This window comes from Girardinichthys multiradiatus, chromosome 3 (assembly GCF_021462225.1).
Source record: "Girardinichthys multiradiatus isolate DD_20200921_A chromosome 3, DD_fGirMul_XY1, whole genome shotgun sequence".
NCBI classification, from domain to species: Eukaryota; Metazoa; Chordata; class Actinopteri; order Cyprinodontiformes; family Goodeidae; genus Girardinichthys; species Girardinichthys multiradiatus.
Window position 1 is genome coordinate 41,521,119 of NC_061796.1, and position 26,335 is coordinate 41,547,453.

At 39.1% G+C, this 26,335-nt stretch overlaps 1 protein-coding gene and 1 long non-coding RNA gene across 4 annotated transcripts; one reads left to right on the forward strand and one right to left on the reverse strand.

Annotated features, from left to right (window-relative positions):
* The first annotated feature begins 276 nt into the window (after nt 1-276).
* On the forward strand, nt 277-25,381 carry smarcc1a (SWI/SNF related, matrix associated, actin dependent regulator of chromatin, subfamily c, member 1a). Of its 3 annotated transcripts, none has more exons than XM_047360972.1 (28): nt 277-607; nt 2,521-2,640; nt 2,745-2,830; nt 3,169-3,250; nt 3,634-3,726; nt 3,831-3,900; nt 4,186-4,255; nt 4,412-4,487; nt 4,906-5,031; nt 5,638-5,756; nt 6,032-6,159; nt 10,478-10,537; nt 10,667-10,704; nt 12,421-12,539; nt 12,859-12,930; nt 13,035-13,148; nt 13,289-13,442; nt 13,560-13,667; nt 13,756-13,818; nt 14,026-14,284; nt 14,762-14,923; nt 15,796-15,851; nt 17,584-17,737; nt 18,027-18,205; nt 18,306-18,440; nt 21,609-22,005; nt 22,266-22,391; nt 22,701-25,381. In XM_047360972.1, exons 1-28 carry the CDS (start codon nt 422-424, stop codon nt 22,790-22,792), a joined length of 3,444 nt encoding a protein of 1,147 aa, XP_047216928.1. In that variant the 5' UTR covers nt 277-421; the 3' UTR covers nt 22,793-25,381. The 3 variants fall into 3 exon arrangements, with proteins under 3 accessions (XP_047216928.1, XP_047216929.1, XP_047216930.1); XM_047360973.1 differs by having other exon boundaries at nt 5,662-5,756; XM_047360974.1 differs by lacking the exon at nt 10,478-10,537 and having other exon boundaries at nt 278-607.
* On the reverse strand, nt 15,891-17,621 carry LOC124865671. Its single transcript, XR_007037646.1, has 2 exons — nt 17,521-17,621; nt 15,891-16,980 (listed from the first exon to the last, which is right to left on the reverse strand). It is a non-coding gene; the product is annotated as an uncharacterized LOC124865671 (long non-coding RNA).
* Nucleotides 25,382-26,335: the final 954 nt, after the last annotated feature.

The window sequence follows — 26,335 nt, forward strand, 5'->3', positions numbered from 1 at the left end:
AAAAAACTGTGCAATCGAAGAAATGTATAAAACCAACTCTGATTATATATAAGTGAAATCTAATTACTTCAAGTTGTCATCCAATCACGTTACGCTTAATTTTGATCGTCACTTCCAGTTATGTGGAAACGTCTACGCAACGTTCATCCAATCAGACATTGACTTTGCGATACGCCCAGGATGACAAGCTCGTCCAATCATGTGCTGCGCTTGATTTCAGTCGTCCAATCAGAGTTGGTGTTGTAAAACTACTGTAAGTTAGACACTCCTACTCGGTCTGCAGTTATAGTTGGGTGTCTTGGGGGCCTACATTTCCCATGAGCTCTTCCATTCTGAGTTTTGCGGCTGCGCAATATCATTTGAAAACTTGCATGGTGAGGGACGCTGTGGAGGAGAAAGGCAACTCAGTGAGCTAAGCACAATGGCGACGGCGGCGACAACAGCAGGCGGGACGGGTTCAGGCGGTTCAGCCGCTGGTCCAGTTGGTGGTGGAACCGCAGTAGCACGAAAGAAAGACGGCGGTCCTTCAACAAAATTTTGGGAAAGTTCAGAAACGATTTCTCAGCTTGAGACAGTGCGACTTTGGATCGGAAAGCACTACAAGAAGGTGAGCTAGCTGCTCTCTTGCTCCATTGGTATCTATGGAGGCCCGCGTTGTTGGCACAATGGAGCGCTGCTACACCCTCTACGTTTACCCCCACAAGCGCTAAATCGAGACAACGTCTCTCGGTTTATACATACATGAACTTAATGAGGACTGAGCAGTAGGTGCAGTTCTGTAAAATACGTTAAAATACAGACAAACGCTATATTCACACGAGTTCTATTGGTAAATTAACTAAACTAGCCTAGCTACAGCTAGCTCTCATACCAGCTCAGGCAGTATTTTAAATGTCAACACACTGTTGAAGAAATGTTTATAAACGGCCGGCAGATGGACTCCCTGTCGGTTTTAATGTGAAAAATCGCATCTGAAACTTTACGGCAAATTCTTATGTATGTTAAAAGGCCCTAGGAGCTAACGGACTAGTCACGGGACAGCATGCATAGAAAATCACACAGATAAAATACGCATTCATTCTTTATTGATAAAATTCAGGATTAAAGCCAGTCAGCAGATCACTCTGTGCAGTTTGCAGACCCAGTCGCATTTTGTGTAGACCAGCAGTCTGCGTTGTTTTTTGTCAACACACCAGTTTATTAGACAGGTCAGGCTCCATTCACCCAATTCAGTTAGCCAAACAAAGAATGTCCCTCAAATGCTCCGAGTCCAACCCAACTGTTCAACCTAGAAATTAGAGATTTCAAACAAGGTAACATTTGAATTAAATAACCCATGAAAATGACTTGATTTTAGTTTAAGCCTATTTATCTTATTTAACACAGTCACACATTATAAATATTATATAGGAAGTTGTTTGCTCATGCATAAGCAGTGTATTAGAAGTGTGTTTTCTTTGTTATGAACGGATGTCTCAGATTTACAAAAAAGGTCATCTATCTATGTAAGCCTGGAAAACGATAATACTTGAAGAACTTGGTGCAACTTATCATGGTAAACATTATGGGCACAGACAAATCATCCTCGTGATTTATCCTTGAGGAAGTGTTAAAGTATTTCCAAGTACTAATTTACAGTGACATTATTTTATGTATTGACTTATTTGTAGGTCCAGACAAATATTTTGAAGACAGTAGTTTGTCCTATGTACTTGTTGAATAAGAAAATATCAGTCAATATTTGAATAAACAAGCCACATTTATTGCTTGGTAAATGCATGTGTTTACAAAACCTATTGAATATACAGTCTTCTTTTTAATAATTACTCAAATTCCTGTGCTTCATCTGACTAAAACACCTCAATGATACCTGAAATATCTAATTTTGAGTCTTCTTCACTCCTTTATGGCATCCACAGTCAGGGGTGTGGTTTATTGGATGACCTGGCTGGACTTTGGTGTTTTTCATTCACTGGTCACAAAAAGATTGAATTTATTTTTTTTTTTTTTCTTGATGGCTGGTCGTCAGTCAGGGCAGATCCAGCTGAAAATCTGATCTGCTGATTACAGTTGCCAGCTGATTTCCCAGAACATCTCTGATTATCACTGGTGACAGCAGAAAGGCGGAATATCAGATATTCTGTCACATGAGCATAATTTATGTGTTTTAGTGTTGGTTTACACTGGTACTGGTACTTTTTGATGCGTTTTCACCTCCAATCTGCATTCAAACAGAGCTTCAGTTAAAAAAAACAATGTTTTGATTCTTATGGGTTTTCTGCATCTGTCGCACTTTTTGTTTTGTTCTGCTGCTATTTAAACTTCAAGCAAGAGCTGAGAAACGTACGGGCTAGTTGGAATGTTATTGTCATTTTTAATGTTATTGCAGCCTACTTTGGCTTGATTATTGAAGTATTTTCTTACAATACGTGAACACAAATAAAATAAATTTTTTTTTAAAGAATATGAGGTAAGTTAGCTTGAGGCTCAATTAATGTGTTTGTCTTTGTGTCCCGCCAGTATGTTCAAAATGACTCTCCATCTAGTAAATCTCTGGCTGGCCTGGTGGTCCAGTTGCTTCAGTTCCAAGAGGATGCGTTTGGGCGCAGGGTCAACAATCCCCCTCTTACCAAGCTACCTGTAAGTACACGGTCATTACTCATGAAAACAACCTAAACTCTGCACACGCCCCTGTGGCTTGAGTTCCAAAACAGTGCACTGTTCTGTTTCTTCTCCCTGCCTAGGCCAAATGTTTCCTTGATTTGAAGGCGGGAGGTACTCTCTGTCACATCTTGGGATCAGTTTACAAGTACAAAAGCGAACAGGGCTGGTAAGTATATTGCTCACCTCACAAACTGAAACAGACCATAACTTAGCCAGATGCAAGATTTAGGTGGGATCCACGTGGCTTTTATGATTGTTGAAAAATATGCCTTGGATTCTCTTAAGTGATGAATTTTGGTCCTCAGTTGACTCTAAAAGTTTAGGTTGCACTCATTTAAAATGACAAATGTTATTGGAAAGATCAGAAACACAATCCTAAAGGCTAATTCGTTTATTTTTTGGTGACCACAATTTGTCCCTGCATCAATTCAAAAGACTAAACGATTTATTTGTCTTAGCAGTTTGTCAGTATTTTAATGTTTAATGCTTTCTGATAACTATTAGGAGGAGATTTGACCTGCAGAATCCGTCACGAATGGACCGGAATGTGGAAATGTTCCTAAATGTCGAGAAGCACCTGGTCCAGGTAGGAGCAACAGAGTGGAGGGTTTCCTCTAGGATTTTTACAAATCGTGGCGGGGGGGGGGGGTTCAAAATGAAGTACATTTTAAGGTTTCATGATATTTAAATTTCAAACTCTAAATACGGTTAGTATAAGTGCGTAGATAAAATTCTACATAACTGTGTGTATGTATGTATATATATATATATATATATATATATATATATATACAATTATTTTGATATTCTGAAGGTGTGACTACTTTTTGCCGTTGCGGTGCGCTATGTAGTGGAAACCCTGGAGTGTAGATGAAGGCTACTGACTGTACTTGTCCAGTGTGTGTTATGTATACTAAATGTGTCTCTATTTAGATTTTTATTGGTTTAATGAAAGTGTTTGTGTTGTAGAATAACTGCTTGACTCGGCCCCTCGTCTACCTGTCACCAGAAATTGAGCAAAAACAAGCCAGCAAGCTCAAAGATATCATCAAAAGGCACCAGGTGAGCTTGGGTCTAGTTATTTGGGAAGTAGGTTTTATAACACATTCTGATGTATTTGTTGCTTTGTTATTTTCTTACTGTTTTTGTACTTTCCTTTTCTTCAGGGTTCCGTCACTGAGGAAAAGTCAAAAGCGTCTCATCACATTTACCCCTCTCTGCCACAGCAAGAAGATGGTTAGTTTGAGATTTTCTTGACTTATGGAATCACTTATTAAAAATGTATTTTATATATATATGTTCAAAGACAGATTTCTTTGTTCCTTATACAGTCAAGCTGTTTTAAGATACCAAAGAAGGCGTGTGTCTTTAGTTACATACAAATGTAGCTAACAGTGGTATAGAAACAGATTTCCATTTTCACCAACCTAGATAATTATGTAGCAAACAAATGAACAAAAAGGTCATTTTACTGTTCATCACTGTACGTGTGAAATTTCAGCACTGATCTGTGTTTTTCAGAGGAGTGGCTGCGTCCTGTCATGAGGAAGGACAAGCAGGTTCTTGTTCACTGGGGCTTCTACCCAGACAGGTGAATATAAGTGGTTAGTGAGAAGCTCAGGATTGTTTTTTCAATGGCCTTTTTTACACCTCATGTTTTCTGAATAATATTTCACATATTGATTTTTAAAAGATTATTCAGTACACCTTGTTTTTGTCTTGTAAGTAAAACTTAATGTTTTCTCAGCTATGACACCTGGGTATCAACCGGTGAGGTGGATGGTGATGTGGAAGATCCTCCTAGCACTGAAAAAGCCTGGAAGGTGAAGTATCGCCTTCTATGAAGATGTTTTAGTATTGAAAAACGTTGTTAATTCACTGATGGTTTAAAAAACACCCCCTTGTTTTATATATTTCAAATAAAACTACAGTACCGTGTCAATAGAAACTCCTAATTCTTTATCCTGTATTGGGAGTTAAACTAGTTCCTGCAACAGATCATTTTATGACGGCCTGCACAAAATTAGGTACGACAGTCTAAAACTGCCTTCTGTAGAACAGTTTCCTTTCTTCATTTTACAACTTTTGTTTTAATATAACTAAAGTTCAGCATTTCACTGAGGAAAAAAACTAAAACTGGGCTATGTGGCAAAAATGGTTTTAAAATGAAAATATAAACTTGTAAAAAAAATCAAATAATTTACAAATATTTAACAGTAAGACTTCTTTCTGCTCAATTAGGTTCATGCCAAGTGGGTTTTAGACACAGATACCTTCAATGAGTGGATGAATGAGGAGGATTACGAGGTGGATGAGAGCAAAAAGCCGGTCAGCTTCCGCCAGAGGATCATCCCCAAAGAAGAAGAGGTAGGTTTTTATGTCTTGTAAAAATATTTAGGCGGAGAGCATGTGTGGATGTTTTGTATGAGGGAATATTTTGCTGCAAGTTTGCGTTTCGTTTTCTGTAGCTTTGCCCCCGTTCTTCGTCGTCCTTCTCCACATCCGGCTTCTGTCTGTTGCTCACCCTTTTCAAACCTTTCCTTGCACTTTGTCTACTTCTAATTAAGTTCAGGGTTCCTGTCCACGTTCATACAGAATCTATTCAACGTTGTATTTTTATTTTTTATTTTGGGCTGATTAAACTATAGTGAATGCTTTACGTACAACTTAACTGCGTTTTAGTTTCCTTAGGATTTAATGGGCCAAAGTAAGTTGGAAAATCAAAACCTGTTTACAGAACAAACATGCAATATGGTTAGACAGTTAGCCAAAGGTGACTATTTTGTGATAGGACGATGTACAGGAACCTTGTTTGTCTCCTCCACCACCCACCAAAGCATCCCCCTACCCTGTTGTTGTTCTCTTACTGCTTCCCCTCCTTGTGTGTGCAACCGTTCCATCCTTCTCATTCTGCGGCTCTTTCTCTCATCCTCCATCCCTCGCTCCCTGCGCTGCACGGGTTTATCTGATCAGTCTTCCCGTACACCCGATCGCAAGGAGCGCAAGGCCAACTCTGCCGGCAAGAAGAGGAGACGCTCCCCCTCGCCCCCCAGCACCCCAGCTGAGTCCCGGAAAAAAGGAGGAAAGAAGGGGTAAGAGACAATTTGGGGAATTGTCTAATTGACCTTTTTTCTACAGGTAAATGAATATTGGCTTTAAAAGCACCTATTAGTGTTTGGAGAATGGATTTTAATGTAAATAAAATACATTTAAAGATGGAACAGTGTAATGCTGATGCTCACTATTTAAAAATAATATGTAGCACAGATTTCAAGCTTCTCTTTTAACATTTAGTGGAACAACATAGAAAAACACTGAGTGCTGAGGAGTTTCCTGTTGGTTTCGACTGACCCTTAAACTTTGTCAGGAACCCAGGGCCTCATTGGAAGCGACGGGGACACAGAGAGGAGGAGGACACAGAGGAAGACATGACAAAGGACATGGATGACTCCTCTGCTGGCGCCAGCATGGAAGATGGCTGTGTGTCCAAGAATGGTATGTAGGCTGCTTAAGAAAAGAATAAAGCAAGAGACTCACTTTTTTGTATGACATGATTCATTTTGCCAATAATTAAATGACAAAAGTTTTTTTTTGACACATATTGTTGATCCTCTTTTGCTGACCTTTTCTGGAAGTAAAACATTTTTTTATGTAAGGGACAAAAGGTTTGAAAAGCTGCACGATATCAGTAAACCATGTAACTGAGATGCTGTTGCTGGGTATTGCAGCATTGATTACAGCTAGCCCACATTTTCCTTTTCTTTCTCTCATCACATTGTTCTCACCATTGTGGGCCTTTAGCATCTTGCCTCCTAAAAAGATATGTGAGCTGTAGGCATCGAAGGCAGTTAGGGTCCATCCAGGTGATGAAATATATATTACCGATATGAGATGATGAATGGCACTTTAACTATATTGTTCTACTAAAAAATGCATCTAAGCAGTCTTTTGCAGTTGCATTATTCCACACATTAATATGCCAAATGAAATTCAACATATTGCGCAGCTCTACTGTTCTCGCTTGGTCCTAAACTAAAATCAAAGGTTATTTTTTCATATTGGTTAATGTCAAACTGATTCATTTAGTTAATTAGAAGTTTGGTTTTTAATCCTATTATTTGGTCCAACTCTGACCCCTGTAGACGTGGGCAGTGTGACGTCTACCAAAGCAGAGAGATTGTTGTTTTAGGCACTCGGTTCATTGCTGTTCTATGCTCTTGTGCAAACCTGTTTTATTTTCTGCCTAAAGTAACTTATGTAACGATATTGCATTTTACCTGAATTGTGGTGGTGTTGTTTTAATTTAAAGTTGAAATACGTTACTTTAGTTTGGCAGAACAGTCCAAGACCAAGTGTAGCTAAAGGTCTTAATGTATGTTAGCTGTACCAAACAACAGTGAGTACAATTGCATTAAATGAGGAAGTTCCATTCAGAAATGGTGATATTTCTCTTTAAGAGCCATGTGTTTTTTCACATTTAAATTGTGATTAAAATCATGATTAGGATTTTGCTGTAAAACATTTACAGTGACACCTCTAAATATAGATTTAATCGTTTATAAAGGTGGTTTGTTTCTTAAAAAGATGTACTTGGAAACATTTTCACAATGGAAATACTGGAAAATAAAATGATTTGTTCCAACCTTCACCCACACTATGTCTAAACATGTGCTGCTCTTAAAGTCAGTCATTTCAGCATAGGAGTGTCATTGATGTAATGTTATAACATTGCTAAAAGCATCCTGCGGTGAATTAATAATGAAACAATAAACATGAGAGGACAAAAACGTCCATTATGATTTACCGTATTTTCCGCACTATAAGGCGCACTTAAAAACCATTAATTTTCTCAAAAAAATGACAGTGCGCCTTGTAATCTGGAGCGCCTTAAATATGGATCAATTGGTTAATTGGTTGATCCATACTGGTTGTACACGGCGCTCTGTCAAAATGTTTCAGTACGACTGGTAAACTACAAAGCCGCACCGCTTGCAGCATTACGGCTACCGTAGTCAGGGGCGTCGCCGAAGTAATAGCGGTAAACACCTGTACTGTGCTTACTCCTAGTCCAACACCACTTGTGTGTGTATAACGACCCCAAAATTGCACCTTTCAAGAGACACGCTTACGATGCTGAGTTCAAACTCAAGGCTGTCAGCTACGCAGTCGAACATGGGAATAGAGCAGCAGCGAGAGAATTCAACGTTTGATTTAGTGCATCAAACTGTTACTTTTACGTGTTTACTGAATCAGGGAAAAGTTCCCTTTCACGTTTTAACTAACGTTTGATTTCAACTTCATAGACTCCAATGCATTCCTAACATGCGGTTGGCTCTATCCAATAGATTTCTATGTAGAGGAGACCTTACCATGAGAGTGAATGGAGTTATCAGAACGCTGGTTTGTAGTGTATTAATAAAGTTTGACTGACTGACTTATCTGACTGTTTTGTTGACATTCTCTTTAGCACAGCTCCATCTAGTGGATGCATAACGCAACCCCAGTCAAACGTTTGACTGCAGTAGCTTCTATTCTATGCACCTTATAATCCGGTGCGCCCTATATATGAAAAAAGTTTTAAAATAGGCCATTCATTGAAGGTGCGCCTTATAATCCGGTGCGCCTTATAGTGCGGAAAATACGGTAATTAAATACAACATGGTGTGTTCTCTACCCTAGAGCATTCTGCTCTGGACCCAAAACCCAACACGATGCCCACAAATTTTGGCATTACTGGCATCCCATGCCAGTATCCTGCATGAGACATCTTTGATGGGGTAATTCTGTGTACAGAAGCATTGCACCTCTTTCAACATTGCACATATTTTTTTAATGGCTCCGGCAGAGAGCACCTCTATCGTCGGCTGCTTTGCGTGTTAGTGGAAAGACCTCCACAGAAAGACTCCACATGCAGCAACAAAGATGCGTGCTTTGGGCTGCTTTAGGCTCTGGATCGCACACTTGCTAAGAACATCCCACAAATTCCTGTTTGTAACTGGAAAAATAATTGTTTTAGATATGTTTGTATTTAGAGGTTCCACTGTTTGTATTATTTTCATTTTGCACACCTCTAGTGCTGACAAGACATTACATCTGTCTATTTAAAAAATCTGCGTTCCTGAAATATATGCAGGCTCTAAGCAATTGGAGAACTACTGTTTTTATCAACTCTGTGGATTGTTCTGCTGCCATCAAGATATATTGATGCTTAAAATGTATTTTTTTTCTTTTGTTTTGTTAAATTAAACAATTGTGATTGTTGTTGAAAAGGAGAAAATCTCCTGACCTGTTATAGGTCCCATTAATGCACATATTGACAGTTACTCCCTAATTAGTAAAGTTATGATCAGGTTGTATTTTGTCTCTGAGAATATGAGGACACTGATGTCTTTACTGTCTCAAACACTATGGATAACATTTTTTCAGGTGCACATATTTGCTTAAGTGTTGCACAGATTTTAAATGAGCAACATTAGAGTCAGGTCTTTATAAACAGTCTACCCTGGTTCCCAAACGTCAAAACATTCCCCTTAAAATTTTTGAGACTTAAAACTTTGAGACCTTGATATGTCATTTCCAAACTTTTGTCCAAACTGATGTAAAATGCCTTAAATACTTTACAAGTCAACTAAAAAACACATTTGTTAAAGGGAAAGCAAGTACAATAAATGTGCAATAACCTGGTAGCAAACGTTTGCACCCCAGTAAACTAAAACTTTGTTGAAACAAAGCTGGATTTTTGGGCCTCAGTTTCAAAACATCTTTCTCACAGTGAAAAATGGTGGTGGCAGCTTTTGACCTCAGATTCTGCACATGGTCTTGTGGTTCTTGATTAAATTGTAAGACGTTCCAGATACCTTCACGACATTCAGTTGGCAGCTGAATGTCCCCCAAACCTCTGGCCAAGCCAGAGTTCAGAACTAAATCTGAATGCAAATCTATGAAGTTTGTGTGCAACTGATGTCCTCAAGATTTGACAGATTTAAATAATGTTTTGTTAGTTAGATACAATAAATATTTCCAAATCAACATGTGGCGGATAAACTCATTTTCAAGACTGAATGCTTAAATTTAATCAGAAAATGTTCCAACAAAGTATTGGTTTAAGGCTTTGTTCACTTATGCAGCCAGGTTAAGATTTTTTTCATTTAAAAAAAGCATTTGTTTTTCAGTTGATTTGTACAGGATGTATGCCCACATTAAAGGTGGAAAAATGCTTTGTCTGTCTACATCGCAGAAACCTCTTGATTAACAGACTTTCTCTGCTCAGGGTGTTGACATCTTTGAGAGACACTATAACTGGAGGTACAGATAATTAAGTGGAAAAGTTTTTTGTCTAGATTTCCAGACCCGTTTATCAATATTTTTGTTCTTACCTCTTTGTCCTTTTACTTTTTGAGTAAAACCTCACCATTTTGTAGAAAGGTGATCAAAATCCTCCAACATTAAGATAGGTCTGTCAAAAAAGAGGCATTGCAGCCCGATGCGGTTTTGTCTTCCCTCTTGATGTTTGACTTTAGGATTTACTTTAATGCCAAACACACAAACCTGAGTATGGTGGGTTTTTTGCAAACTGTGTCCCAGTTGTGGTGTCCCACTTTTGTCCCCCTAAAGAAACCCTATATCTCTCCAAACTAATTCAGTCTATTTTAAGGTCGTCTAATTTTTCCCCCGGTTTTGGTTCATGTTGGTTAATACCTTCGTGCCCATGGCTGAATTATGCTTTCTGAAGGCTTTTTTTATTCTTTTAATCTTTTATCTCCGCTCCAGTGTTTCACTTGGTTCATCTTTCTCACTTCTGTTCCATGCACAGCTAATTCAAAAAAAGACAGTGAAAATACTCCAGTCAAGGGAGGGAATATGGCAGATTTGGGTTTGTATCCTAACTGGATTTGCATGCTTAGTTATGTATTTGATAACATAATTAAGTTTAATCATTTTAAAACGTCTCCTCTAGCTCTGCTGTGTGTCTAATGTAAGGTTTATTTGTATTTTTCTCCAGATGACATGGAAGATGATTCTGTGCTGTCCGGTGGAAAGGTCAGAAAATTCTTCAGGGTCTTTTTTTTTATTATTATGTTTAACTAAATATGTCAGCATCAGTGTTTTACTGATGCTTTATTTTTATGTAGAATGTAGTTGCTAACAAATTAATATGACTAAAGGGATTTTTAGTTGTAGGAAAAATGCAATTACAAACAGAGGTTTTCAGTGATTGGACCAGTGATGTTACAGTGAGCTAATTGAGTTTGTATATTTCATAGACTTATGGATTTTCATGAAGGATGCAAAGTATTTTTGGTTAAAAATATTGTTTTCAGTTTATGCAGATAAACTTTAAATCTATGTCATAAAGACTGTTTATTGCTTCTATATCACACCGTTCAGAATTATAATTATACGTCTCAGATTAGCTCCCATTGGGTAAAATGTTGCCATCCTCTTTGTCAATTCAAACATCTTTTAAGATGTTTGTAGATAAAATACTTACATTGGTCCAATACGAATGTCCTGAAACCACAATCTTCCCAAAACAATCCGAGTCATTTGAGATCAGGAATTTGCTTTTACTAAATCCAGAAACCACCTGGTTGGGAAAAAATACCTTTTACTGTCAAGAAAATCAGACAGGACTGCTGTCTCCCATCTGATTTTCTTGACAGTGAAAAATATTTTGTCCCAACCAGAGTCTCTTCTGACATGCTACTACAACACGGAGGTAACTAGGTTTAGAAAGATTTAATGTGCTAGCAACACAACACAAACATGACCTATCTGACTCGACGCATACAGCAACAATCTTCACGCCCTCTTCCTGTTAACTATGTTTTTATCTGGAGGAGTTTGCTGAAAGCTAACATTAACATGTTTACTATATTTTTATATAAATTGTTGATAAGTTGACTTGCAGCGTAGTAAAATGTGGTTCCAGTGACTCTGCACTAAGTGTCCTTAGGAGCGCTCTGCCGGGCCATATTTGTAACGCCGCTAGCATCACCTCCAGCAGCGCTTGTGCCGCTGCTCCAGTAAACTCTTAGAAAGCTGCTATAACCAACAAAGCTTTCAAAGTTTTTTTGGTCACTATTGTTTCACCACACAAACAGCTGTCTGGACATCTGAGTCGGTCACATGAGGCAGACAGATGGGAAGCTGCAGCAGCCAATATTGTCTCGTACACTGTAAAATTTCATTGTAAGGAGTGAATTCTGAGGGGGAACTCAGACCAAATAGATCAATAAAGTCATGTGCACAATCTATAATTGTTTTTCAAATTGTCCAAACAAAGGTAGGCTATTAATATAAAAATTATTATCCACTGCTTGCTAGGGTGCAACTGACATAAACCCATATGCAGTACACTAGCAGCAGTTATTAATCAGTTTTATGTAAAAATCCCATGATTGGGAGCCCAGTCTGATACTCAGACATTTATGACAAGTGTTGCATGTCTGTTAAAATCAAATCCCACATTTTTGGAGGGGGGTGTAACCGTTCCTCCCTGTCTTTTATCTCCTGCTGTTCAGTGCTCCATTTTAGTTTTACCTTTATGGCTGAGACTGTTGAGAAGTTTGTTAAAGAGCCCCTAATGATTTTTATCTCTGGGCTATCCTAAAGCGACATGCATTAGGTTGGGTTAGATGATTATTATTTTTTTTATGGCTTGGGTAACATATTAATATTATACCACTGAGTACTGGGCATTTTTAAAAATGACATTTGAAGCGTCAAAATGTATAACTGTGTCTTTATCCGCAGGATGATGATGAACAAGGCAAAGGAGAAATCAGTCGGATGGATGCTGGAGAGGACAACGTAACTGAACAGACACATCACATCATCATTCCCAGCTATGCTGCCTGGTTCGACTACAACAGGTCAGTTCTGACGGAGTGGAAACATTTCTATAGTCTCTACTGTTTTCAGTGATGACAAGAGTGCGATCATCTTGACGCATGACGTCAAAAAGCTGGGGACTTTCAGAGGAGTCAACAAAAGATAACGCTTTAATTGGAAAAATATTGTGATGGAGTTTTTGAGTTAGTCTGTGTTTTGTAGTTTTAAATTATTTAATAAAAATAATCATCACTGCTACAATTGTTTCCAAGTAGATTTCAGTAAAACAGCAGAACATTTTTTGGGTTATGAATTTTGGATCAGTTCAAGTTTAATATCTATTTTTTGCTCTCTTTTTAGCATTCATGAGATTGAGAGAAGAGCTCTTCCAGAGTTCTTTAATGGGAAGAACAAGTCCAAAACTCCAGAAATGTGAGTTTGATATTTAGTTATTCACCATCTACGAAGAGTTGGACATATAACTTTGTGAGGAACTACTTTTCCTGTCATGTTTATGTGTTGGGACTCCTGCACAGATACCTGGCCTATCGGAACTTCATGATTGACACGTATCGGCTGAACCCTCAGGAGTACCTGACCTCCACCTCCTGTCGCAGAAACCTGACTGGGGACGTCTGTGCTATCATGAGGTTTGCTGGTTTTTTGTTTCTCAGCTTTTCATTTATACCAAGTTTTGGTTCTCTGTAAAGCAGATGAAAATTTAAAGAATGCACTTTGGAAAGCTCAAAAATAGTCAAACTTGAACTTGCTCTTTCCTTATTGCCTTCAGGGTTCATGCATTCCTGGAGCAGTGGGGTTTGGTCAATTACCAGGTGGATGCTGAGAGTCGCCCGCTACCCATGGGCCCCCCTCCTACACCCCACTTCACAGTGCTGGCTGACACCCCCTCTGGCCTCATGCCCCTCAACCACCGACCTCCACCTGTAAGGACAACATAGGAGGACAACTTTTTATGCTCCTCATCATGATACATTCCATGAATAAATCTTTAAAAGCAAAAAAGTTAACAATACAATGCTTATAATGTTTGATTTCTGCAGATTCCTCCTCCACAGCCAATGCCCAACTTTGCAGATAAGGCCAAAGACAAACCAATTGACCTGCAGAACTTTGGCCTCCGCCCAGACCTCTACAAGAAAAACGCCAAGGTTAGAGCTCTACATCTGCATGTAAAGGTTCAAAATATTATATTTTAAATAAAACTAGTAAATTATCCAACTTTGTTTTGAATCACAGCAGGGAAAAGGAGCCAGCACCACCAGAGAATGGACTGAGCAAGAGACTCTGCTGCTGCTTGAGGTGAGTCTTTGTAGGCAAAATAGACCTCTAATTAAGCTTTAATGTGTGTTTCTTCAACTCTGCTCTCCCTTGTCTGTCAGTCAGCCTTCCATCCTGTACACCTTACATCTTTAAACCTGTACCTGGATCCATTACCTGTATTTATTTTCCTTCTGAAACAAATATACTCAGTTCTAACAAAGACCTGTACATCTGTGCCGCTTACAGGCCCTGGAGATGTACAAAGACGACTGGAACAAAGTGTCGGAGCACGTTGGTTCACGCACCCAAGATGAATGTATCCTGCACTTTCTGCGGCTGCCCATAGAAGATCCATATCTCGAAAGCACAGAAACGTCTCTGGGCCCTTTGGCCTACCAGCCTATTCCCTTCAGCCAGTCTGGAAACCCTGTAATGAGCACAGTAGCCTTCCTGGCTTCTGTTGTGGATCCCAGAGTGGCATCTGCTGCAGCCAAGGCAGCTTTAGGTGAGAACTGGTGGAGGAACTAAAATAGATCAGGTTTTGTGTCATACTTTTACTTTAATACATTTACATGATTTGGTGTTGTTGACGTATTACCTGTATATTTGTGAATTTGGCCGGAGGTGAATCATACATTTAAGAGTTTAGGGTCAAACATTTACGAAGAATAAACTGAACAGAAAGTATGGCCGATGTATAAAGGAATACCTCAAAACTATGAGGTGTGTTAGTGAAATAATCCAGTTTTAGTCTGATCTGATTTATTTTAGCTAAGTCAGATGTTTGCTCTCAGCATTAGTAATGCCATATTTCCACTCTTTATGGTGTAAAATCATTAAACATGAAGACTTGGGAGAGGAAGAAAACATGACAGTGATCCATTGTTCCGAGTAGTTCCAGTCTTGAGCTTACACTGTATTGTTTTAGTCCTGGTAATGTTTATAGTGCATTGAGGTAAAAATGGCCTTTCTCCTTTTGCAGAGGAGTTCTCTCGTGTGCGTGAGGAAGTTCCAGCCGAGTTGGTGGAAGCTCACGTCAAGAAGGTGCAGGAGGCAGCAAGGAGCACAGGCAAAGTGGACCCCACATTTGGCCTTGAGAGCAGCGGCATTGCTGGAACGGCCCCCGAGGAGCCAGAAAAAACAGGTCAATACAAACGTAGTTGCTATATCTGCTTTCATTCTTTTAAACCAATATGACATTTTTTTTTTTCTTTAATTGGAGTGAAGGTATATCCATTTAAAACATCAACTTTAAAAAATGCTTCCCCTAGAGGGCAGCACAGAGTCACAATATCAAAGGTAATGCAGCTGGGCGTTTTGATGCAGATTAGTGCTCTGAGAATATGTTCCAGGAAGAATCCACACAAATACCAGTAGGACATGATGACTGTTATGATATGTGAAGGATCTGTTCTGCATCTGTTTTTGTCAGCATATGCTGAGCAGTGCTGATATCGGTGTGTGTTTATACTGCCTTGGTAACCAGTGGATTAAAAGAACAGTGGCAGATGGGGCAGCAGGGTTGGGTGCAGGGAAAACAGAAAACTGGGTCATCATTCTGTGTGTCTCTCTTGATTTCTGCTGAGCGGCGTCTTAAAAATTGTCTTTTACTGCTATCAATGCACACATGCTTCCTGATTAAATGGCTTTGGTGCGTGAATTACTGCCCTCTTGAACTACAGCGATGACCAATAGGCCTAAATGTGTTCCAGTTCTCACACAGCCTGAGGCACTCGCCTGAACCACAATCAATAATCAGACTCTTAACATTGACCTAAGTGCACCTGTGCTATGGTTTTACTCTCAGCTGTAAACATATCTTCAGCTGGTCACCCGTGTTCAGATGCTTTCACACGTTTTCCCCGCTGGTCTGTTTGCCAAAAATAACTTGCTAACTTGATTCCTCTTAAGAGGTTTTATCTGATGGATTGAAACATGTTTTGGTTAAAAGGATGTGTGTGTTCTGAACATTTTTGTTTTCCTGATGTATATTTTCTTTGACCTCCTCACTCACAGAAAGCACAGAACCAGAAAAGATGGAAACAAATTCAGACTCCCAGCAGGCTGATAAGGTGAGGTGAAAAGTCAACTCATGCATTTGTGTATTTAAAAAAATTTGGAAACATTTTATCAAGTCATCTCCAGAAAGACAAAGTATAATGCTAGAAACTGGTATGGATAAATCCTGGTGGAACACATGTTTGATGCCCATAGAAAAAGTGGCAATTATATCTGCCAAACTGAAATAAAATAATTAGGCTTATGTATTGGTCAGTTTAAAATATTAACACCGGCCGTAGAACAACCCATATCTGGTCACATCTGTACAGGACAAACTGTTGGTGGGGGGTTGGGGTGGAGCTTTCACCACACACTTTTCTTTTCTGTTTTCTTTAAAGAAGAGGTTGAAATCAAGTCATTACATCTGCAGTCTGTATCATTCACTATGTTTTATCAGGGAAATCGATACACTGTTTAAATCTGTTAAGATGTAAAATAGATCTTGGCAAACATTAATTTTCCTTTCGTAAGTGCTCTCTACCCCATGTGGCAGGTGAAGCTTATTTTTCCACTCATCTGCATTTAGTTGCCGTCTCCTGCCTATAGAAGGAGCTGCAGGTGGAAGTAATGTGTTTTCCAGGGTGCTCGCGGTGTCTGCGGGCTAGCTCGCTGTCTGTCTGCTTCGTTATCCTTCATTAACCAGTTTCAGGCACTTTGACCTCATCACTGGAGGTGAGATTTGAACTAATAATCCACAAGGTTTAAACATGACTGCATTTAAAAGCAATGTAGTCTTTTTCATTTGGCTAGCCTCATAACAGAAGTCATATTTGGCTAAATATGACCTAGGACCTTATGCTGTGAGACTACAGATTAATAAATTTACAGCAATGTAAATTGGTATTTTACAAGGGAAACAGGTTTCTCTTAATGCCCAGTCATATAGAATCAAATTCAGTGAAGTTATACTGTTCTTTCCTAATGAATCATCATATAGTTGGATTCAGATCCAGTTGTTTACAGTCCAATTCAGTCCTAATTATATATTCAAGACAAGCAAATTGAGCATTGGGTCATTGACCTTGCAGCAATCCCTCATCCTGAGCAAGCATAGTTGGAAAATTGTGAGGAATGCCCCCTGCAAGCTGCTGTGACAGGCTGGGGTTGCCGTAGATGCCCAGAAGCCTTCGTCCAAGCATACTGCAATATGGAAGGAAAAAACTGAGTTAACTGACAGCAGTAATTGCAAATAAAGCTGCAACATAATTATAGACATAACTCGGGTTAAACTAAGCCACACTACTATGAAGCTCATAGTTAAGAGTGGTCTGTCGGACAGAAACGGTGAGCGGTTTCTACAGAAGAGGATCCTGATAACTAAAAGATGTTCCTGTCGTTCTACGTTCAGAACCAGCAATAAACCTGCAGCCTAAGATCAAATAAGTGCTCAGATTGAGAATATATTGATCGATCCAATCTTTGATTAGTCCAAGCCTTATTTGTTAGACTTTAATTTCTGTTAAAACTGGAGAAATTTGATTCATCTTAACTGTCATCAAAAGTGTCATTGCAGCATTTTGGACCTGCTGAAGACTTTTTAGGGTTTAGTTCTTTAGCAAAGCAGACTTGTTTTCGGTTGTTCTCTTATGGCTTGTTACATTCCAGTTATCCAATTGTGAAAAAGACTGCAATCCACTAATAAAATGTTGTTGTACAACCAGTCTTAAAAGTCAGACCTACCTGAATAACATTGGGTCTTCCATTAACCTCTTGTATTTGTTGTTCTGTGTCCATGTTGTTCAGGCTGAGCTGAAGGATGAGGCAGAAAAGCCCAGTGAGTCTGCAGAGAAAAGCGACAAGATGGAGACCGCAGAAAAGGTGAAGAAGGAAGGAGCAGAGGCATCAGAGCATGAACAGGAGAATGAGGAGGAAGGGGAGACTAAAGCAGCTTCAACAGGTAACAGGGATCAATGAAAACATGAAGGAAGTCATCACGTCTCTTCAACATGTAACTAAAATATTTAGATGTTCCTATTTAGTTCATTTCTCTCGTCTGTAGTAATATATTGGTTTGCTTGATTTTTATTGGAGACAAAGTGCAAATCTGCTTTTATAAAAAATATGCAAAACTTGCCTTTTGCTTTGGGACACTGTTCTTGTTCAGTATGTTTCTCTTGCTGTACAATCCCTTTAAACCCATTTTATTTCACAAAAAGACATCCAAAACCTCTTTAAAACTGTTTCAGATAAAGATAAGGATGAAACTATGGACTCCTCATCTTCAGAGCAAGAGAAGGATAAGGAGGAAAAGGCAGCTAATGAGGAGGGAGATGAAAAGCAGAAAACGTTGGAACACGACATTGGAGAGGGAAACATCGCTACAGCTGCTGCTGCTGCTCTTGCATCTGCTGCCACCAAGGCTAAGGTGAAACCTACAGCTCAACAGATCAGATGTTTCCATCGTGCTGGGCTGCGACCGTTATATACGTTGGATATTTATCAGCTTACTTTATCCATCTTCTTAGCACTTGGCAGCAGTTGAGGAAAGGAAAATCAAGTCTCTAGTTGCTTTGCTCGTGGAAACCCAGATGAAGAAGTTGGAAATCAAGTTGAGACACTTCGAAGAGCTTGAGACCATCATGGACCGTGAGAAAGAAGCTGTAAGTCGGAAGCATAATCTGTCTTTTCAAAGGTCAGGAAGTGATTTTGACCTTAAAGATCAACAAATTTAGCAAAGTCAATTCACGCATACCGACTGTGTAATGTCCAGCATGTAACCATACAGGTACATCTCAAAAATTTGAATGTCATAAAAAACACATAAATAGATTCGTTACACATAGAGGGAAATATTTCAGGCCTTTATTTCTTGTAATGTTGATAATTATGGCTGACAGAGAATAAAAACCCAAAATTCAGTCTCTCAGAAAACTTAAATATTACATAAGATCAATAAAAAATTATATTTTAAACAAACATTTCAGGCTTCCGAAAGTATGTTTATTTCTATACACTTAATACTTGGTTGGGGCTCCTTTTGGGTCTGTTGAGGGGTAATGAAAGCTCAGGTTGCTTTGTTAGGAGCCTTCAGGTCATCTGCATTATTGGGTTCGTTGTCTCTCATCTTCATATTGATAAAACTCCATAGATTCTCTATGAGGGTCAGGTCAGGGCAGTTTCCTGGCCAGTCAAACATTAGGGTGTGACACCATGAGTTTCCAATATTTTACTTTTTCACAATATTAAAGTTTACTGAGACACTGAATTTTGGATTTTCATTATCTGTAAACAAAAATTATCAAAATTAAAAGAAATGGAGTGAATAATTTCAAGTTTTTATGTGTAATCTATATAAAATGTATTTGACTTTCTGAAATGAGTGACAAAAACTATTGAGCTTTATCACAGTATTATATATTTTTGTAGTTTTGGTTACTAGTATTTTGGTACACAGAGGTGCTCAGGTTTGTTGGCCATATTGTTCCTATGGTTTAAAGTCCCTAAAATTAGATGTCAATAAACCTGCTGCATGGCATGTTTTTTTTTTTTTTTGTCTCTGTATGGTGCATACAGTAATTCAATTCAGTTTTATTTATATAGCGCCAATTCACAACACATGTTGTCTCAAGGCACTTCACAACAGTCAGGTTCATACATTCCAATTAATCCTAATCATTGAACAGTGCAGTCAGATTCAGTTTTATTTAAATTGGATAAAAAGTTTTTCTATCTAAGGAAACCCAGCAGATTGCATCCAGTCAGTGACTTGCAGTATTCCCTCCTCCCAGATGAGCATGTAGAGACAGTGGACAGTCACTGGCGTTGACTTTGCAGCAATCCCTCATACTGAGCATGCAGGTAGTGACAGTGGAGAGGAAAAACTCCCTTTTAACAGGAAGAAACCTCCAGCAGAACCAGGCTCAGTGTGAGCGGCCATCTGCCACGACCGACTGGGGGTTTGAGAGAACAGAGCAGAGACACAAACAGAACAAAGAAGCACTGATCCAGGAGTACTTTCTATGGGAAGGAAAAGTAAATGTTAATGGATGTAGCTCCTTTAGTCGTTCCTATCACGAATGAAGCGTGGTACATATAAACGCCGGTCATGATCGGGTTGTTTGATTTTGCGCTTATTTAAACTGTGTTTTCAGATACACAGGCCCTGTCTTACACCTCCCTCTACTTCACACAAAACACAGTCCCATTTAAAAAATAAAGTCAAATTTCTAACAATGTATGAGCTTGATGTTAGGAAAACAGTACAACATACATGATTAACTGCTGTTTATGGAATAAGCTGATTTCTGTCAGCCGCCTAAAGGCAAATTGCCGAAAAAGTCATAAAGCATCAACATCAGTTTTTTTATGACAGGCCTACTGTGAAAAGACAATTCCTCTTGGTTTCCTGCTGTTCTCTGTTGTTTTTTAACTTGCACTTTACCACTTTGGTGTTCACCTTGGTGTTGCAGCAGATAAGGTGGCTACTAGAAGAAAGACAGGTAACCCTTGTTTCAGTTAAGAGTACCTGTCTGTTATGCTACTTTGCTTTGATGGTGTAGCCAGGAAACATATAGTCCATCAGCAGATGTTCTCACCCAATGAGTTTTGTCTGAATTACTTTGAGAAGCGGAAACAAAACTTAAAGGAGAGTTAGAAGGTTTTCAAGTGCAAAGCGGTTCTTTAGTGATGCAGTCTCGACGGGACAAATGAGTGATTTAGCTTATGAGTTTGAATGCGTGTGTCCTGGAGACGCTGGTGGGAGTGGAAAACTCTGTTTTCATAGAGGCAGCGTTTGGAGTGAAGCCCAGTTTCACAGATGCAAACACTCCATGAAAAGAAGTGTTTAAAGATGTTTTTGTAGAACTGGAGAGAAACCAAACCTGAGCTGCTGTTATAAAACATCAGGGTTGTAAAGAAGCACACAGAACAGCAGAGAAACACAAGATGGTTTTAAACAATCCGAGTTTTCAACAGACTGTGCTCCAACTCGTATACATGGAAATAGCCCGGTAACGGATAAAATAGTGTTGCCTCCCTTCGGTAAAAACGAGGGACAATCATCACTTTCATCTCATTAAAAATGTCTCAGAATTACGAAATGGCAAATATTTGCTTATCAGTGGTAGATGAATTTAGCCATAAAAGTGTCCACTTTGGAGGGTTACTGCATATTGTTTTTATATAAATCTGAATAGTCTTTATCTTGGCTGCCTTGTAAACCTAAACTATAAAATGCCCACAGTTTGGGCTTTAATAAGCTGGTAGATTTTGCATTGTTGTCAAGTAGGGCTGCACCATGTCAGGAATACAAGTAATTGCGGTACTATTGCTGCATATTGCAATGACGATATGGATTATGATTGCCTTCATTTTCCTGATGCTGCTTTATTTACATTCATCAAAATGTCTTCGTCACTCATATAGAGCTCTAAAATCTCAGCCACTAATAAATACACTGAAAGTCAATTCAATTACTCATTATTGGGGTGCAAAATTTGCATCCATTGCTGCAGAGTACAATTCTAGTGAGAAATACCCCAATTTTTTCCTTTTTTTTTCCCAGTTAAGTACAAGTATTTTTACTCTCCGATGTGCATCGTATACAGTAGTGTGTATTTGGATGTAGCATATTGAGCTAACTGGGTAGCTTTATTTTTATGGCAGAAAGAAAGTCACCAGTTGACAGCATACTTTGATTATCCTTTTGTTAGCAACAAGCTCTCGATTATTTCTTGGGACTCCTTTAATGAAGTCCTCATGATGTATCCAAGAATGGAGACATTTTGAAACCTCTGTTAATAAATGTTTTATTGGTCTATTGGTTCTAGTTGGAGCTTCAGAGGCAGCAGCTCCTCACCGAGCGGCAGGCCTTCCACATGGAGCAGCTGAAATACGCTGAGATGAAGGCGAGACAACAGATGGAGCAGCAGGCCGCTGCTGCCGCTGCCGCCGCCACCGCCGCCGTCCAGGCACAAGGTCAGGGTTCTGGATCAGGCCCCCATCCTGCTCCAGGCCCCCATCCTGGCCCTCCTCCACATGGTATGCATCATGGCGGGCCCCTGCCCCACCATGGAGGACCTCCTGCTACCCACCTTGGAGGACCCCCGCAACACCATGGAGGGCCTCCTCCCCACCACGGTGGACCCCCACCGGGTGCTGCAATGCATCCTGGATTTCCCCCAATGGGCCACCACACCATGGCCCCCCATCACCCAGGACAGACAGGTGAGAGATTAATGAGACAGCGTGTGTGTGATTGTGGAGGGGACATTTCTGTGATATGTAGTTATATTTTTATAGTTTTTGTTCTGTTGGAATAAATGTTTAAAGACCTTTTAACTGTAAATATGTGTATTTTTTATTATATTGAGCTTAAATAGAAAGCTGGCAATTGGTCTACAACTGGATTGAGAAAAAAAGAACAGACGATTTAATGCTCATCTCATCTGACATCCGCTTGTCTTGCAAACAACCACACACTGTAGGACCGATGGAACCGGGTCAGCCAATGCCAGGACGCATGCTGACCGGTCCACCCTCTGGCGGCCCACCTCCAGGGGGCATTCCTCCCATGATGCCCCCACGTCACCCTGGAGCCCCCAATGGCATGTGTGAGTACAAATAACCATCCTCTCATTGTGATGACATTGTGATATTGTGCAAAATTGCTTAAAAGATTCTAGCTATGTCTAATTTGTTTAAAACTTGGTTTTTGTGTCTTCAAATGTTTTTATCTACTATTTGATATTTGTTTATAAAATGTTTGGTTATAAATTAAAGCCCTCTAAAAGCGATCTGGGGAATGTTCCAGTTGAACCGTTGACAAAGCGATTCAGACATTTCATAAACTTAAAGACTAAAGTCTGTACAAGAACGGTGGCATCTCAAAACATTATTCTAAAACTGGCTTCTCTCTGCAGATCCTGGTCCCCCACCTGCACAGCCTGAGGCAGTGCCTCCTGCACCCGTGGCTCCTCCAGCACCCCCGAGTGGACGAGTGTCTGACAATTAAGACATACATACAGAAAAAGCACACGTGCATAAAGCTAAAACTCTGTCTCTGGCCTTTGCTTGTCGCTACGTTTTTCTCCCTCGCATTCAAGAAACCATAAACTTTACCCCCCCTGACACACAAACCCACACTCTGGGTTCCTTGGCAAAAAGGACCCAACTTCACAAACACATGCAGACTTCCTCTCAGGGCACAGCGGCGAGGTAATAAACACTGTTATACACTCTGTTGAGCAAAAGTAAGGCTGAAGACAACAACCCTGTGTATAAAAAAAACCAAACAAGGAGACAGAAAATATTTTTGAAAAATTCTCCTTTCTCAGCTTCTTTTTTTGTTCGAATGACACTGTAACGCTTTCCAGAGTAACAAAAACAAACAGGAAACATACATGCTCACCTGTACCCCCTTTTCTCTTAGATATAAACCTCGAGGGGATGCTTGTGAGACCAGTCCGTGTGCTTAGTAGTCTGAGCTATGACATGTGAGGCAGTCATCAGATTCAGTGAATACCGTGAATAATAAAAACATGGTGGATAAAGCCTGCCCTCGCTCCTGCTGAGTATCTACCTCTCGCACTTCTTTAAATGATACACTGTAGTTCTGTGTGTGTGCGTGTGTGAAGACAAATGGAGGATTGATTTTAGTCTGTTTGTTTTTTAAGGGGTTTTACCTTCTGCTGAAGTTACAGAAATTTAAACTGTAGAATAAAAAGACAAAACGTTACTTAATGATTTAGCTTCAGACAAAAAGCCTAGTAGGTCAAATGCTGCTGGAAAGACTGTTATTTTTCTGATGAGGTGCATCCAAGTTCTTCGTCTGGTAGGTGTAATAAGTTATTCAGTCCATGGCAACTTTTTGTTGCCCATCAAATTAAATGTCAGAAAATAATGCAAGAATTGTCTAAATGAATCAAGTTTTGTTTACTTACCTTGATCGAATTGTAAAAGGTGAAATACCAGCGTTGTTCCTATTAAGTTCAAATGAAAACCCGCCCAGTTGCTCTGATCTTCTGACATAAACTTTGTGTTTAATGTTGGTTGATGATTTCACTGAATTTAGAGTTTACTGATAGGAAACTACAGTCAGGTGCAGGCTGACCTCATTCTGCTAAATCTGAAGCATTATTTCAAATAAATTGGCAGCAGTGACAAAATTTAAATAAATAAAGTTTATAAAAAATGGTGTTTTAGAACTGATAACTGAAATAAAACTTAATTATCTTTATGGTAAATATAAAATTGTTTTGTTTACAGATCTGATTAGACCATAAAGGATTCCCAGATGGTTAACATTCCTCCTTCTGTCTCAGCACCCAGAGCACTGTAACACACACAGAAATGTAAGCTAAGCTCAGGCAAACACTGGGGGCTGCATGCACACACCCACGTCTTGGTTAAAACCTGACCCACACAAACACACACAACCCCTCTGCTGACCTTCACACAGCCTTTACGTAGTGAGACGCTGCGTTTCTGCTCGAACGAGACTGAGCTCTTCCTCAGCACCGTGGGTATTCTGGTCACTCTTTAGGTGCTGCTACTGTAGCTATTCAACCCCCTGTTTCTCTGCTCAGTTTCCTCACGCCTAGTACTGCCTACCTCGCTAACGCCTCCTCCTCTTCCTAATATCACTTTTTGTTTTTCGGCTACTAATCTTTGTAAAACTTCAATATTCTTCTGCAGTCTTATACATCTGTGAACTAAGCAAAGAAAAATATGGAAATAATGATGCATTAATCATTCAAATTGCTGTTAATGTAGTCCATGAGTAACATCGTTTGGTGTAAAAGTATATTGTCGAAATGTGATGAAAAAGTTTCAATTTTTTGGCTTTACTTCACCAGGAGCTTAAAAAATGTTTCCAAATATTAACAGCCATTGCTGTAAGATGTTTTCTCATCATTGAGTCAAGTTGTCAACATTTAAACTTGTAGATGTAAAATTTGATCTGTTTGGCATTTGATTCCAGTTTCCTATGTACAAATTATTTAATATAAAATAAGTCACATGTTCACACAAGTTGCTATTAAACCCAAAAACGGTACCTTAGCTTAAAACTGTTACTCCTTCTTTTTAGCGCTGTTGGCATCTCTGCTACCTCTTCCTCATTCATCTGCTAGCTACCTCTTCTAGAAATCGTTCTCTTGCTCTCTGCTACCTCTCGCACCCTGTAGCTACCTCTCGTTAGCCTTTCCTTCCCTTTTCAGTCTTTGTTTTTGAGTGCTGCCCACATGACTGCTGTCCCTGCTGTGCTCTTGTCCCAGGCTGCAGGAAGAAGAAAACACAAACGTTCGTTCGATCGTGCTCTCATTTGCCCTTTTTTTTTTTTTTTATCATATATGTATTTTTTCCTGTGTTAACATCTTACTAGGTGTGTGATTTATCTTCACTTAAACATGACATAATTCCCTTACATATATTATCTTTCATGGATGCTTTTTTGTGTTGATGGTAATGTATTTTTAAGGAGACGTTTTGTGTAGATGGAAGTTTTCTCTGTTTGTAGCATTTGTTTTGTTTTCTTTTTATTTTGTATGGGGTCTGTTGGTATTTGGACCTAGACAGTGTCAAATAAACAGTTTTCTAATAATCGGTTTGTTTGTTTCTTATTGCTTCAAAAAATGTCTCTTATAGACAGTAGAAGCCCAATAAGTGTAAAACAATATCCAGGGTTTACACTCTGCTTTAAGTTTTACTCTTTTTCTATACAGTATTGAAAAATGTACAGTTTGATTTTAGTATCTTCCAGATCTGGATAAATATGAAAGAAAGAAAATTGAATATAAAAACATGTTTGAGTTTCCAGTTTATTCCTTATGTAAACATTATAAAAGCCTCACGTTTGTCCCTAGGGAGAGAAAATGTTCCTTCACAAAATAGAAAAGATAACTTGTAAAAAGAAAAGAAGAAAATTGTTTTTTTTTTTACTCTTTTAAAGGTTGGTATGAAAACTTAAATAATTTCATTAATCGGCCCTGAGAGTTTTTCTTTTTTTTTTCCAACAAGTCAGTCCTTCAGAAGTAATTTATCTCAGCAGAAACATTGGCCATCAGTCTGAAACATTCAAGGTCCTATTGACAAAAAATAACATATATTGACATACTGTCAAACTTCATTATTTCCACTTTAAATGGATCAGATTGTACTAAATCAGCCTGAAATACGCATAGCCATTTAAACGCCTGTATGTTCACATTTTGTGTTTTTTTTCCATTGGAATAAGAAGAAAAGTGACGATAAAGTATTTGCAACTTTGTAGCAATTTTCTTAGGCAACTGACTGCGCGTCACTGTAGTCACAGTCCTACAAGCTCTTACAAAACATGACATGAAATGGGCTTCATCAGGACACCATTTACAAAATTCAAAATTCATAGTTTCAAATCTGATATTTGATTCTCACAGGGAACCTAGATTGGAGAAAATAGTAAAAGCAACAATCCCAAGAAATACTTTCAGCTTTGGGGATTTTGTTACAATACAAGAAATGTCCCTCCTTAGCAGCAAGGCACCCTTCAAGATAACAGTAAAAATCTATGAAATTT